Genomic DNA, 12,970 nt, shown 5'->3' with positions numbered 1-12,970 from the left:
CCTCACCTCGCTGCCTTTCCCCTCTTGCTGTCTTTGTACATCAGAGCATCACTGCTGATGTCTGTGCTGGAGGTTATTGGGTCACATGTCACAGACAGACAGGAAATTAATATATTTTGAATCTGCATCGCAAATAAAACCGTTTCTGTCTCTGCTCATGCATCAGAATAGGGTGAGGGGGACTAAAAGAGCATGTGATAGAAAGAATTTGATCTTTGACGGGATTAGATCTTCTTGTAAATGTCTCAATGTCCTATCCCCCACTCATCTAGGATGAGGAAGACTCCTTTGTGATGAAGGCCATCATCCATGCCATAAATGATGACAACGTCCCCGGTCTCACGCATTTACTCGGCTCCTTAAACAGTTACGATGTCAATCAGCCCAACAAGGTGAGCAGCACGTACATGCGCAGCACACAAAACAACCCTGGGTTCCACTCTTTGATCATGTGGCGTTCTAAATAAATTGGTGTGTGTGTGGCAGCATGGGACTCCGCCCCTTCTGATCGCGGCTGGCTGTGGCAACATTCAGATCATCGAGGTGCTGATGAGAAAAGGTGCCGAGATTCAGGCCGGCGATAAGGTAAAGACAGCCTGTGGGGTGTGATCTGTGTGACTCAGCTGTTGAAACAGGCCTCCGAGCCGCAGTAATGAAGAAAGTGAATCGTACATTTGCACTAGCAGACGGAACACGACAAGAACTTTTGATTTTTTAAAAACCTTCAGAGTGGAGCCAATGCCATCTACTACGCAGCAAGACACGGCCATGTGGAGACCCTGAAATTCCTCCACGAGAAGAAATGCCCTCTGGATATCCAAGATAAGGTGAACCATCTTCCCCCTGGGTGTCTGTGTCATACACACTCACACACATCTCTTTCAGACCTCTGGAGCACCATTACCTTGGTTTTTCAAAACGTCCAGACACACAGATTCACGCTTACCACGTTGAGCACCTGGAGAGAAAACCAGTTACTCTGGCATTTTATCAGCTTATTTGCTGTTGCTATAGAAACGGGATTTGCGGGGGAAGATTGTGTGCGTGTGTGTGTTTGCTTTCAGTACTGGTGCCACCTCAGTCGTTGAGATTCTCCACAAGATAAAATCCCTAAAGCATTTCGCAATCGCCTTAATTAATTGACCCTCTGCTGGCGCTGCTCTTTTATAGGTACAATCAGAATATCTCCTTTAAATTGTTAGTAAAGTCGAGCAGAAACAGACATTTAGTTTGCCATAACTGGGCTTTAAATAGTAAAATATCACCAAAAATCATTTCTTTGCAGTTTCCATATAAATGTAGTATACATGTTTAATATTTTCTTAATTTGTCTTATTTCCTTAATGTAACGTGCTCTTCTTCAGTCTGGGGAAACTGCTCTCCATGTGGCAGCTCGCTATGGCAACGTGGACGTGGTGAGCTATCTGTGCAGCATTCGTGCCAATCCAGATCTGGCCGACAGGGTAAACACTGGAACATGTTCACATGTAGATTAAAACGATTAAATGGAACAATGATGTCATTGTTTTATATTCCCCTTCACACCTCCAGGAGCAGGAGACCCCGCTGCATTGTGCTGCATGGCACGGATATTCCACAGTGGCCCGAGCACTCTGCCAGGCGGGCTGCCACGTCAACGCAAAGAACCGAGAGGGCGAGAGCCCATTGCTGACTGCATCTGCTCGGGGTTTCGTGGACATCGTCGAGTGCCTGGTGGAGCATCGGGCCACTCTCGAAGCCAGTGACAAGGTGGTTATTCATGATTATTGTTTATACGGGAATCATTTCCCTGTGATGATGTAATTTAAGCGATTTGAGCGGATTGATCCCTTCGTGTTGCCATAGGCATACGCTGTTATTAGTTGCTGATGGATAGATCAGAGATACATTGTTTGTCTTCAGGATGGACACACAGCCCTCCACCTGGCCGTACGGAGGTGTCAAGTTGACGTGGTCCGTTGCCTCCTTAGACACCACTGTCACCTTGACCAACAGGATCGCCATGGTAACACCCCACTACACATCGCGTGCAAGGATGGAAACCTTGCCATTGTCATGGCTATTTGCAGTGCCAAGGCCAACCTTGACCTCCCCAACAAGGTGAGTGCTTCTGAGCAGGTAGATCACACACTTAACTCTCGTCCCTGTCTGTTCCTCATGGTCCTGCTCCAATTAACACCTGTAAAATCTCAGTGTGTAGAAGACACCTGACGAGGACAGGTGTGTTAGGCAGTGTAGTGTAGTTGGTCCAATCAAGTCCAAATAAGATCAATGTGAGGGATAAATAAACAGTGAAAGCAAACACGGGAAAGAGGATTGGAGGGATTTCTGTAAGTATAAATACACGCTAGCGGAACATTTTTGCTCCATGATCCAACTAATGGGCCCATAAATCTGGCATTCATGATTCACCCTGAGCCGCTGCTTTTAGGGGAGGGTAAGTGGACCTGTTAACGTTTGACTGGACATTTTATCTTCCCTCACTTCTTCACCAGGCGCCACTTTTCTGCCTCGGCTGATTTCGTATTCTATTTTGATACCATCTAGTTTAATGTATTCTATGATGGGATTGCTTTTCCCATACTCTGAAAGCCCCTTGGGTTTTTCACTTTTGAAAGAAATGTTTGAGGATACAGCCTCCCTTAATTATTCACGTGCATTGTTATTTTGACATATTTAAGGAATATGGAATTTTCTTTTGTCTGTCGTTCTATTACAGTATGGCCGGACTTCTCTTCACCTGGCTGCCAGCAACGGAAGCCTGGAGGTGGTTCGTCACCTGTGTCTTGCTGGAGTTAACATTGATGCTGTCACCAATGTGAGTTCCCAACGGCCATTTCCTTTGGCCATTTCTCTGCTTTTCTAAATTTTAAGTGGCTGCAGATATCATAATACCTATCATGTCTCTTAGAGCTCAGCTCAAGCAAAATAACTGTTTCCTTCATGAGTGAAGTATGTGGCCAACAAAGGTCACTAAATGCTAAAGCTAGAAAACTACAACACACATTCTTATTAGAAGCAGATATTTGTATTAATAGCACTTAGCCAGCTCCAGGAACTGAGCTGCACAAGCTCCCTAATTCTGGTTTGAAGCCTAATATTCTTAATTTGTTTGCACTTTCTGTTACTGTAATTGATTCAACTCTGATCCCTGCTGTGAATTTTCCTTTATCTAACTCCAAAGATTTTTGTTCACAGCCCAGTAGTGGCTTTGTGCTGGGTAAGCTGTTACCAGACCATTGATCAGGATGGAGCTTTAATGGCTTAGTTCAGTTTTTCGGGACATTTATTGTCATTAACCTTCTTTTGGTGTTATTGTTGAACGACAGCTGGTGTGATGTGCATGTTTAATCTTGAATCATGTATAATTCAATGTCCAGCAGCTCACACAGCTGACTGATAGCTTCATTTTTAACATTTGCATTAGATCATGAGAAACAAGGTCAGCACATGTGGTCTGCTACACTCCAAGAATCCCCCGCACTGTGGTAGCATCTTTCTCTGCTGCTCTTTCTATTGCTCGCTTGTTGTTAGTGGGGTTTTTTGCATTTAAAATCTACGATCTTGCTCCACATCCATCTTATATTCAGCTGACCGCGTCACCTTTAATTTGACAGGCGTTTCCAGTGAAACTTGCACCGATGAGGTTGTTTTGAGGGCCAGATTGTGCTTCATTTACATGAACATCATTGACATTTATCTGTTTGAACAGCTTAAAGGTCAGTGGTCTCAGTGCTCTTATAATATTAGGTGACCTTTTCACAGAGGTGTAAACAAGTCCTAAAACCAAGAGAGCAAACCTAGAAAATGGCATATTTCAGATTTAAATGAAGTGCCCCTTATTGATTTTTACAGTAATCATTGTGTTTCATAACAGTCAGTTGAATGAGTGTGTAGGCGTTCCAGGCTGCCAGTGTAGTTTTTCCCCTGTGGAGCCGCATCCAGAGCCAAACAATGACAGATGGCTATGGGAGTGGAAAACTTGTCAGTGCCGCAGTGTGTTCACAGGAAAATTGAGAGAGTAACAAATTAAGACAGTTCTAGTGCTGGACAGACACACTGTGTGTCTCTTTACTGCTGTAGTTAATCCAGCAAATCATCTGAGAGTGCTTAAAGCAGCCCTGTCCTCACTCTAGGGCCTCATAAAAGGGTCTCAAGATTTTAGAGCTGCATAGACGCAGAAAATTATTAATGATTCAGTAAAAGTTTGACCTGAAAAGATGCGTAATTTGAGGCGTGAACGTGGTCCATGATTTACCCAGGTTGGGTTGGGCAACAGCCGCTGATCACATGACACCTGTATGTTGTTGAGCTGCACATTTAGCAGGTTTTCAGGCGGCAGACGCATTGTAAGACAAACCTGTAATGTGACCGCTGCTGCATTAATGAATTCAGAGTCTGTAGAAGATTAATTGAAATGCTTCAACACTATAATTAGAGGTTTTTAATTAAATGCTGTTGGAGACAGAGAAAGGGTTCCAGTGTCACGGCTGAACTGCGTCAGCAGTGAGAGCAGGCTGGGGGTCTCTTCACTACTGTACAGGCCAGTGGAGTTTTACATCATTCCACTCAGCAGTCGACCATTTCGAAACTGTTTGACCAACACGTTTACAAGAACTGTGTTGGTCTCACATTTTTGACCAGGAAAAGGGTCCTTTGAGGAAGAGGGATGCCTCTGCGTGTCCTCCCACAGCTGGATTTTTGGGGTTGTCTCATTCTTGCTCATGTTAGATTGTGTTATCTTAAACGATGACTGATCATCATAACTTTATGCTATGTACTGTTATGTGTATTGTTATTTATCCACCTGTGACCATGCGACTAAATTTATTTTAATCCTCTCAGGATGGGAAGACGGCAGAGGAACTCGCCAGCGTTGATCACCACGACCATATCGTTTCTTTATTGGTGAGGTTAAAAAAGGTACGCAAACAGACGCTCACACACTTCTGTTTAAAAGGTAGGTGTGACAGGTGAAGGCAGAATGACTCAAATGCAGTCAGACGAAAGAAAAGGGGATGATGCAAACGTCAGGTTCACACACACTCACTCCAGTCTCAGGTCTATTCCAGAGCACAGGTGTGAATATATAAATATCAAATATCTTCTCCCTGTCGTCTCTCGTCATGTTATGGGCACTCTGTACTGAGCTGCTGTTTTTAGTAATAACAAGCCTATGAAACAATATAAATAGTCCACATTTGCAGATTCTTTCCATTTGTTTGGCAGTTTTGTTGATGAACCCAGTTTAGCATTTCTGATGCCCAATTTAATTCATTATAATTATTGTTGTTGTGGTTATAAAAATGAGATTTTAGCCTCCTCTCCTTTTCCAGAAGACCTGCTGATATTTTGCCTCTAGTGTGAAAACATGAGTTTGCACTGTGAAAACAGTCATCCTCTGCATATGCTGGGCTAATTTAAGACACTTTGGCACCTTGTTTTCAGAAAGAGAATCTAATTATCCTGATCCTCTCACTTAAAGTAGAGGGTAGGGATTACGGTTTATAATTGAATTCCAAGCAAAATCCAGATTTTAATGAATCCAAATTGTGATTCACTGCCCTTAGAATTACAGGATTCATTTGTTTCAACATCCCAAATACCATCGTTAGAGGCCATTTCAGATGTTTCAAGCAACTTCTGGATCATTTTAGGTGTCAGAAAGGTCTTTTCCTGACTGGCAGGAATTGCTCTCTTGTGGTTCTTCAGTTTATTTCTTCTAGTTGAACTCTGCTTTAGGTCCCTGCTCTCTCTCACTCAGGACAACCACAAACTGAGCTACATCCAGCAGCTACGGCCCACTCAGACTATCCAGCCCAGGATTAAACTGAAACTGTTCGGACACTCCGGAGCGGGGAAGAGCACCCTGCTGGAGTCTCTCAAGTGCGGCATCCTGCGTAGCTTCTTCAGGAGGAGGAGGACACGCATGACTAACACGGCCCGCCACCCCAACTCCCCAATCAACTCCAAACCACCTGGTAGGTGATGTTTCTGTTGAAGCCGAGATAATCCTTCAGAGGATTACAGTTTCACTTGACGAACCAAAATCATCTTGTTTTAGAAAGGTCACAAAATGACCCTCCTTATTTAAAAGCTTTGGGAGCACTGGGGGCTCCCTCAGCTCGTCGGCTCGAAAGGTTTGGTTCCTACCCCTGCAGATGTGAGGGATTGTCCAATTTGTTCTTCAGCCATTCACTGTAAAGTAAATACTCTATGTCTAATGCTAATGCCAAATCACCACCAGTATGCTTGTCATACAAAACCAACATAATCCACAGAAATAATAGATTTCATTAACAGTTTTTCACTGCACAAACTCATTAGGTTAAATTTAAAAGCACAAAACTATTGTGTGATTTTCTCAACCTACTTATAATTAGCAACTCTAGTCACACACACACACACATACACACATTCTCTTGTATTCTCTATTTCTCTCTCTCACATATGCACACAGACCACGTACATCCATCATTGTGTTTCCCTAAAAGGCTCCATTCTCTAATACGGCAAGTCATTTCCTCTCAAACAAACAAGATGTTTTCTTATGTGACGATAGTTGTTTAGGTGAGCTGCTCAAAAGACTGTGGAAGAGCTTTTGGGTCCTGAATTCACTGAGGCTTTTATCGACTCCGTGTCTGCAGCGAGACGTGCCAGGAGTCCACTGAAAAACAGAGAAGCAGAGCTGAGAGGGAACAGTTGCAGCGTCCATCTGTCTCGCGTTTAGATTTGTCCTCAAGCAAAAGCAACGCAAGCATTCATATTGTTCTTTTGTCCAATTTTATTACCTCAAACCCATATTTACTTTTGTCCTGTGTCAATGTTTATGGGCTGCCATCTCTATAAAACCTGTAATGCATACAACAGCACATATCAAGACGAAGGTTGTGTGTACAGCTGGAGCATCTCAGTCTTTCGGGATGTGTAAACGTAGTTCCTCAGACACAATACTGTCGTGAAGGAAACCTGAATGCATTTTTCACGGTTTTAATGATTCTCAGTTTAAATCCCGAGTAACTTTAGGCATTGTGTTTCATGCGGTCGAGGAAATTCAGACTTTGGTCTGAAAAGTCCATATATTTGTAGTAAAATGGCTCCCCCTTCTGGCAATAGACGTGCATTAAATATGCCACCTAAAAAACAGTTTTAAGGAAAAGTTAAATGTTTACAAAACCATCACCTGATGGAAAAATCGAATTCCATATTAGAAAAAACCAAACATTTATCCTTGTTTGTTCCTTTTTGAATTTAGTCTCGGTGAGCATCTCCAATCTGTACCCCGGCTGCGAGAATGTGAGCGTGCGGAGTCGCAGCATGATGTTTGAGCCAAGCCTGACCAAAGGAGTTCTGGAGGTCTTCTCCCCCGTCCACAGCGCCCTGTCCACGGCCGACGAACAGGCTACAAAGGCCATCGACATCCAGCACGCCAACATCCACGGTGAGAACACACGGGCTACATTCACGGTTATACGTTTAATGGCTGCGTCTTTAACGCGTCCCTCCTCTCCACAGGCGTGGGCGACTTCAGCGTATGGGAGTTTTCTGGGAACCCCGTCTATCACTGCTCCTACGACTACTTTGCGGCCAACGACAGCACAGCGATCCACTTGGTCCTGTTCAGCCTGGAGGAGCCGTACGAGACCCAGCTGAGCCACGTCACCTACTGGTTGAACCTGCTGAAAGCTCTCACTCTGCCACAGGACAACATCGGTGAGGATGGGAACGATACGTTTGTGACGGTATCATTCAGATTCAAAGAGAATCTGTATGTTCAGTGTAGTTTGATGTTCCTTTTGACAGGAGTTTTTGGAGCTTGTTCTAATCAGATGTGTTTTCCTGCCCTTCTCCAGCTTTTGGAGGTCGCATCCAGCAGCCCCTGGTGGTCGTGCTCGTGGCGACACACGCCGACCTCGCTGACATCCCCAGAGCTTTTTCCGGGGAGTTCACTTATGACAAGGAGAAAGTGCTTCTCAAGGAAGTCAGGAACAGGTCGGGTCCACAGAGGAGAAGCAAACCGATTCTGTTGAAGTGGCTCCTCCCCTCCGTGGGACTACAGACTCAAATATCTTTGCTTTGTTTGCAGGTTCGGGGTTGACCTGCAGATCAGTGAAAAATTGTTCGTGATGGACGCTGGGGCCTCAAACTCCAAAGACGTTAAGCTTCTGAGGAATCACCTACAGGAACTTCGCAGCAGCATCATCTCTGTGAGCCTATGTCGTGTGTAATGCTTCATATAGCAGGATGATGAGGGGAAAAAAATATTTCAACAGATTCAAGCCTTCAGTCAGAGTGTCTGTGTGTTGCTAAGAAACTGTTTTCCACTAAATTGGTCTCAACCTTCAAATTTGCAGAAGTGTAGTCCCATGACGCAGCTGACAGAGCGCTTGCTGACTACCCTCCCATCCTGGAGGAGACTGAGCGGACCCAACCAGCTGACATCATGGCAGCAGTTTGTCAGCGATGTCCAGGAGCACATCAACCCGCTGGTCAGCCAGGATCATCTGCGCACGCTGACCATGCAGCTCCACAGCATGGGCGAGGTGCGTGTTTGATCATTATCAAATCAGAATACCTTACAGCTGATTAAAAATAAATATGCATATGAAAAGCTTCCAAACTTTAAACATCACTCCTGACTAAATTCCCTTTCTGTTTTTGGTGGATTTAACATAATTGTTTTGTATGTCCGTTGAGCTGGCTGTCATTACAAGTGGCTGCCACTAGGGTGCAGTATCTGTTAATAACTGAAGGAAAAACCATCCACAATTATTGATGGCGCTCTTTTTATTGATTTATTCGTGTATTTCTTCATTTCTCAGCTCAGTAAATTACTAAAACAGACAATTTCATTTTGAAAATGTTGGACTTTATCATTTTTATTTTTCCCCTTCCTCCCAGATTAATATCATGCAGAGCGAGACGGTGCAGGACGTTGTTCTTCTGGAGCCTCGGTGGCTCTGCAGCGGCATCCTGGGCAAATTGCTCTCTGTGGAGGCCCCCAAGGCCATCCACCACTACCGGGGGCGCTACAGGCTGGAGGAGGTGCAGGCTCTTGTTCCAGAAAGCGACGTAGAGGAGCTGCTCCAGATCCTGGATGCCATGGACATCTGCGCCCGTGACGCCAGCAACCCCTTCATGGTGGACGTTCCCGCTCTCATCAAGACGAGCGGCCTCCACCGCTCCTGGACCGAAGAGGACGAGGAGGACGAGGTGCTGATCTACGGTGGCATACGGCTCGTCCCTGCGGAGCACCTCACTCCTTTCCCGTGTGGCCTGTTCCACAAACTGCAGGTGAACTTGTGTCGCTGGAGCCACCAGCAGAAGTCTGAAGAAGAAGGCGGAGAGGATTTCGACGGCGACATCCATTTGTGGACGAATGGCGCCAAAGTCAGCCAGGCAGGAGTGGAGGCTATTATCCTGCTGGTCAATCACGGGCAGGGGGTGGAGGTTCAGGTGCGCGGCCACGACTCGGAGCGGGCCAAGTGCTACACCCTGTTGGACACCATCTGTAGTATAACAGAGAACCTGCTGACCTCCACTCTTCCTGGACTGCTGACAGCCAAATACTACCTTAGTCCCCAGCAGCTGCGGGAACATCACGCCCCCATCATGATCTACCAGCCCAAAGACTTTTTCCGTGCCCAAGCGCAGCGGGAAAGCTCCCTCACCAACACCATGGGGGGCTACAGAGAGAGCTTCAGCAGCATCCTGTCCTTCGGCTGTGCTGAGGTTTACCAGCAGGGGACCCTGGGAACGGACATCCATATATCAGATGTCCCCCTGCTGGCTCGCCGGAAGCTGTGTCGCATGCTGGACCCGCCTGACGCTATGGGGAAAGACTGGTGTCTGCTGGCTATGAACCTCGGCCTCACAGATTTGGTCGCCAAACACAGTAGCGGGACAAATGGCGCCGCTGAGCCGGACTCTCCGCAGGCGGCTCAGCAGCCCAGCCCGACCGCGGCGCTCCTGCAGGAGTGGAGCAGCCGAGCGGACAGCACAGTCGGGGTGCTGATGGCCAAACTGAGGGAGCTGGGTCGCAGGGACGCCGCCGACTTCCTGCTCAAAGCTTCTCCCGTCTTCAGGGTCAACGCGGAGGCCGTCGGCGGGGCCGCCAACGGATACCCAGCGATCTGCAACGGCGGCACGTCGTACAACTCGATCAGCTCGGTCGTCTCTCGCTGAGCCCACCGGGGTCCGATAGAGGGAAGAGTCACAGATCCGTGGGGGGAAGAACTTGAAGTGCAATCTTTCCGAGTCCAGCTGCTCATTCCTGAAACCTTTCCATGTGACCCAGATGTCGTGTTGGCGCCCGTCACACCGGTACACTTCTCCGCTGTTCGTCGTGAATGTTGTGAAAGAGCGGATCGTTCTCCAAAGAGAAATCCAGTGCTTTTATTATCTTCGTAAAGTCGTGCTGCTTTTTTAACACAAATCTCATCAACGTCTTGCGGCCGAGAGCAACGCGCAGCTCGTTGCTTTGCTAATGACTCTAACAAAAGGAAGTTGCTACAAAGACGGCTCCTTTGTGTTCGGACCTTTTTAGCACATCTGAGGCTGCCGTCTTTACTAGTCCATCCTCGGTTACATCACTTCCTTTTCATATTATAATCCTCGTCTCTGTTACCAGTGTGACATTTGGCCATTAAAAAGGAAACTACCAGAATTTTGCAGAGTGCCTTTGAGGCCTTCTACACCCCCGCCCCCCCCTTTCCTGAAGAGCACAACGAGTCTTGTTTCATATGAAGACAGTAGTTCTGTCTGGTAAGAAAACTGTGCCTTGTCTACAGTTTTAATCAGGACTAAAAGGCCGTAAATCTCCCTGTTTACAATTAAAGGTCAGTGAGTGGAAAGAAAAACTGGATCCATGTTACAGAAAAAATGAAACTCGCTGTTCTCATATTGGAGTTGATATGACGCTCTTGTCCGCGTCAATATTGGTGTATATTTGATCGTTGATACTCTCTTTCTCTTTGTCTCTGCACTGTAGATTTATTTTTGGTGGCGCTTTATTTACGGGTCCCTCCATTTCCTAAAGATTACACGATAGCCAGTTAGCTGAACCACTGACACCTGTCAAACTTAAAAATCCCCCCTCCTCTGAGTTTTGGGAACCCTGAGCGGGGCATTCGTCTTCATCTGGCCTCTAAGTATCGGTAAATAGTTTTAAAAAATGTCCCAAAGTCGTGACTATATTGGTTCCTGTTTCATCTTCAGTTAGCTGTCAGCTTTCGATTCAGCCTCACAGGTAATTTTAGTATATTGTGTCGTGTTTTGCAGTTCCTGTTTTACACTAACAGGAAACAACAGAACACTCCTGTGATGCTATTAACACTTTAATGATTAAGATAAAGGCTGGATTAAGATCAAAATGCCACACAATAATATCTATTTGTGTTTTTTTTTCAGTACCTTTGCTGCATTAAATCCAAATAAAGTCACCGGGGGACCTGTAACATAAAGCGTGACTGTAAATATTTATACCTGAGTTTCTCTCTTTGTTTCATCCAAAGGGTCTTTTTGCCTTCCAAACACAGTTTTTGCTTTCCCAAAAACGGATCATTTCGATGGAACTTTGTCCTTCCTGCATACCAAAAAATGATATTCTGCATAGGAATCAACCAACCAACCAGGATGTTGTGGTGCTGACGGGGTGGAGGTGGCCTCGCTGGGCTTCAGGCTCGGAGTGAGAGCAGCGTCTGCTGGGCGTCAGCACCTCGAAGCGGCAGCGGCGTCGGCGTTGGACTCCACTTTCAGTGTTGGTCAGCCACACGTGATTTCAGCTCCTCTTTCAACTTGGCGGTGATGGCTGAGCGAACAGAACGGTTCGCGTTTTCCACAGTAATGTTCTTAAAAAGGTGATTCGGTTTCACACCAGCTGCTTCTGGAACATGAATGAAGCAGACACAAGTGGAAATTCCAGACGAGGTGTTGTTTGCCCTGAAGACGCCGCAGATGTAAAAAGCCTTTTTCAGGACAGAAGCTGGAGTGCAGTATTTTCAGTCCCCCAGTGTTACCATCAATTCATCAAATAATCTCTTTAGTGACCTGTCAAGTCACAAACAAGCGGTGTCCTACCGACCTCATCCTGTATGTCCAAAAACATGAAAACTTGCCGAGTCCACCAAGGCAAGAATGAATGTATCCCAGACTTTTTCTAAGAATATTTAAATTTGGAAGATTTAATTTATCTTGTCACGGCGACGCTTTCTTTGAAGTTGTGTGTAACGGTTGCCAATGTCGTGTGCCTAAAACATTCCTTCCTTTACTGTCGCCTTGTACAGTCCACGAACCGAGGTGATGTTTCACAAAGGGATGTAAAATATTTGTATTGTTTGTTGAGAAAACGTATGGGAACTTTTTATGTTTAATGAAATCTGTGATATCAAACTGGAGGAAAACACACGGTCATTGTGACCAAACCAGTGGGTTTAACTGGTCCCTCGACTCTGACTCAAACGCCACATTGCACAAGTCTTTTTACCACTTATTTATGTTACATTATTTTAGCATGTCCTGGAATGCCATGTTCTTAGTACTCCTGACACTTTACTGTGTAATACATTTTATAATAAATTCTTTGCATAATATCACACTCTCTGTCCTTGATTATTTTAGAATAGTCAGAATTGTAATTATTTTTACTGCAGCTATTGCTCAGTTTGCGTAACAACAACCAACACTAGAACATTCAGCTCTTCTCGGGATGATTTATGCTGGATTTTTGTCCTATGAGCCCAGCTCTCGGGGGCCAAAATCCAGCTGGGTCTTCTGACCCAGCAGGTAGACGAATCTTTAACCCCTCTCGTCTCAGTGAAAACTGTTTGGGAGGGTAGAAACCACAGCTGGTTGCACCTCTGGAGGACTGGGTTTGACCCCCATGTGTGAAGGATTTAGCATCTCCGTTGGCAGAAACGTGGTGGAGCAACACACGAGCACCCAGGGAGGGTGACCCGTGACGGTGGTCCCC

The 12,970-nt window shown here is 45.8% G+C and overlaps 1 protein-coding gene across 3 annotated transcripts in view; it reads left to right on the top strand.

Moving 5' to 3' along the window:
* Window positions 1-12,083, top strand: part of dapk1 (death-associated protein kinase 1) — a 32,654-nt gene extending 20,571 nt beyond the window's left edge. For all 3 annotated transcript variants that reach the window (XM_057032172.1, XM_057032171.1, XM_057032174.1), the window contains 15 exons: window positions 273-392; window positions 487-585; window positions 729-827; window positions 1,365-1,463; window positions 1,552-1,749; window positions 1,903-2,100; window positions 2,720-2,818; window positions 4,846-4,923; window positions 5,765-5,981; window positions 7,256-7,441; window positions 7,516-7,713; window positions 7,854-7,992; window positions 8,087-8,207; window positions 8,355-8,543; window positions 8,902-12,083. In XM_057032172.1, the coding sequence (XP_056888152.1) occupies window positions 273-392; window positions 487-585; window positions 729-827; window positions 1,365-1,463; window positions 1,552-1,749; window positions 1,903-2,100; window positions 2,720-2,818; window positions 4,846-4,923; window positions 5,765-5,981; window positions 7,256-7,441; window positions 7,516-7,713; window positions 7,854-7,992; window positions 8,087-8,207; window positions 8,355-8,543; window positions 8,902-10,185 (3,324 nt within the window). In that variant the 3' untranslated portion in view covers window positions 10,186-12,083. The remainder of the gene's footprint in view (window positions 1-272; window positions 393-486; window positions 586-728; window positions 828-1,364; window positions 1,464-1,551; window positions 1,750-1,902; window positions 2,101-2,719; window positions 2,819-4,845; window positions 4,924-5,764; window positions 5,982-7,255; window positions 7,442-7,515; window positions 7,714-7,853; window positions 7,993-8,086; window positions 8,208-8,354; window positions 8,544-8,901) is intronic.
* The last annotated feature ends 887 nt before the right edge of the window (window positions 12,084-12,970 follow it).

The sequence above is a fragment of the Takifugu flavidus genome, chromosome 5, assembly GCF_003711565.1.
Source record: "Takifugu flavidus isolate HTHZ2018 chromosome 5, ASM371156v2, whole genome shotgun sequence".
Classification (NCBI taxonomy): Eukaryota; Metazoa; Chordata; class Actinopteri; order Tetraodontiformes; family Tetraodontidae; genus Takifugu; species Takifugu flavidus.
Note: the sequence above shows the minus strand (reverse complement) of the source record. Positions and strands in the feature narration are given on the sequence as shown.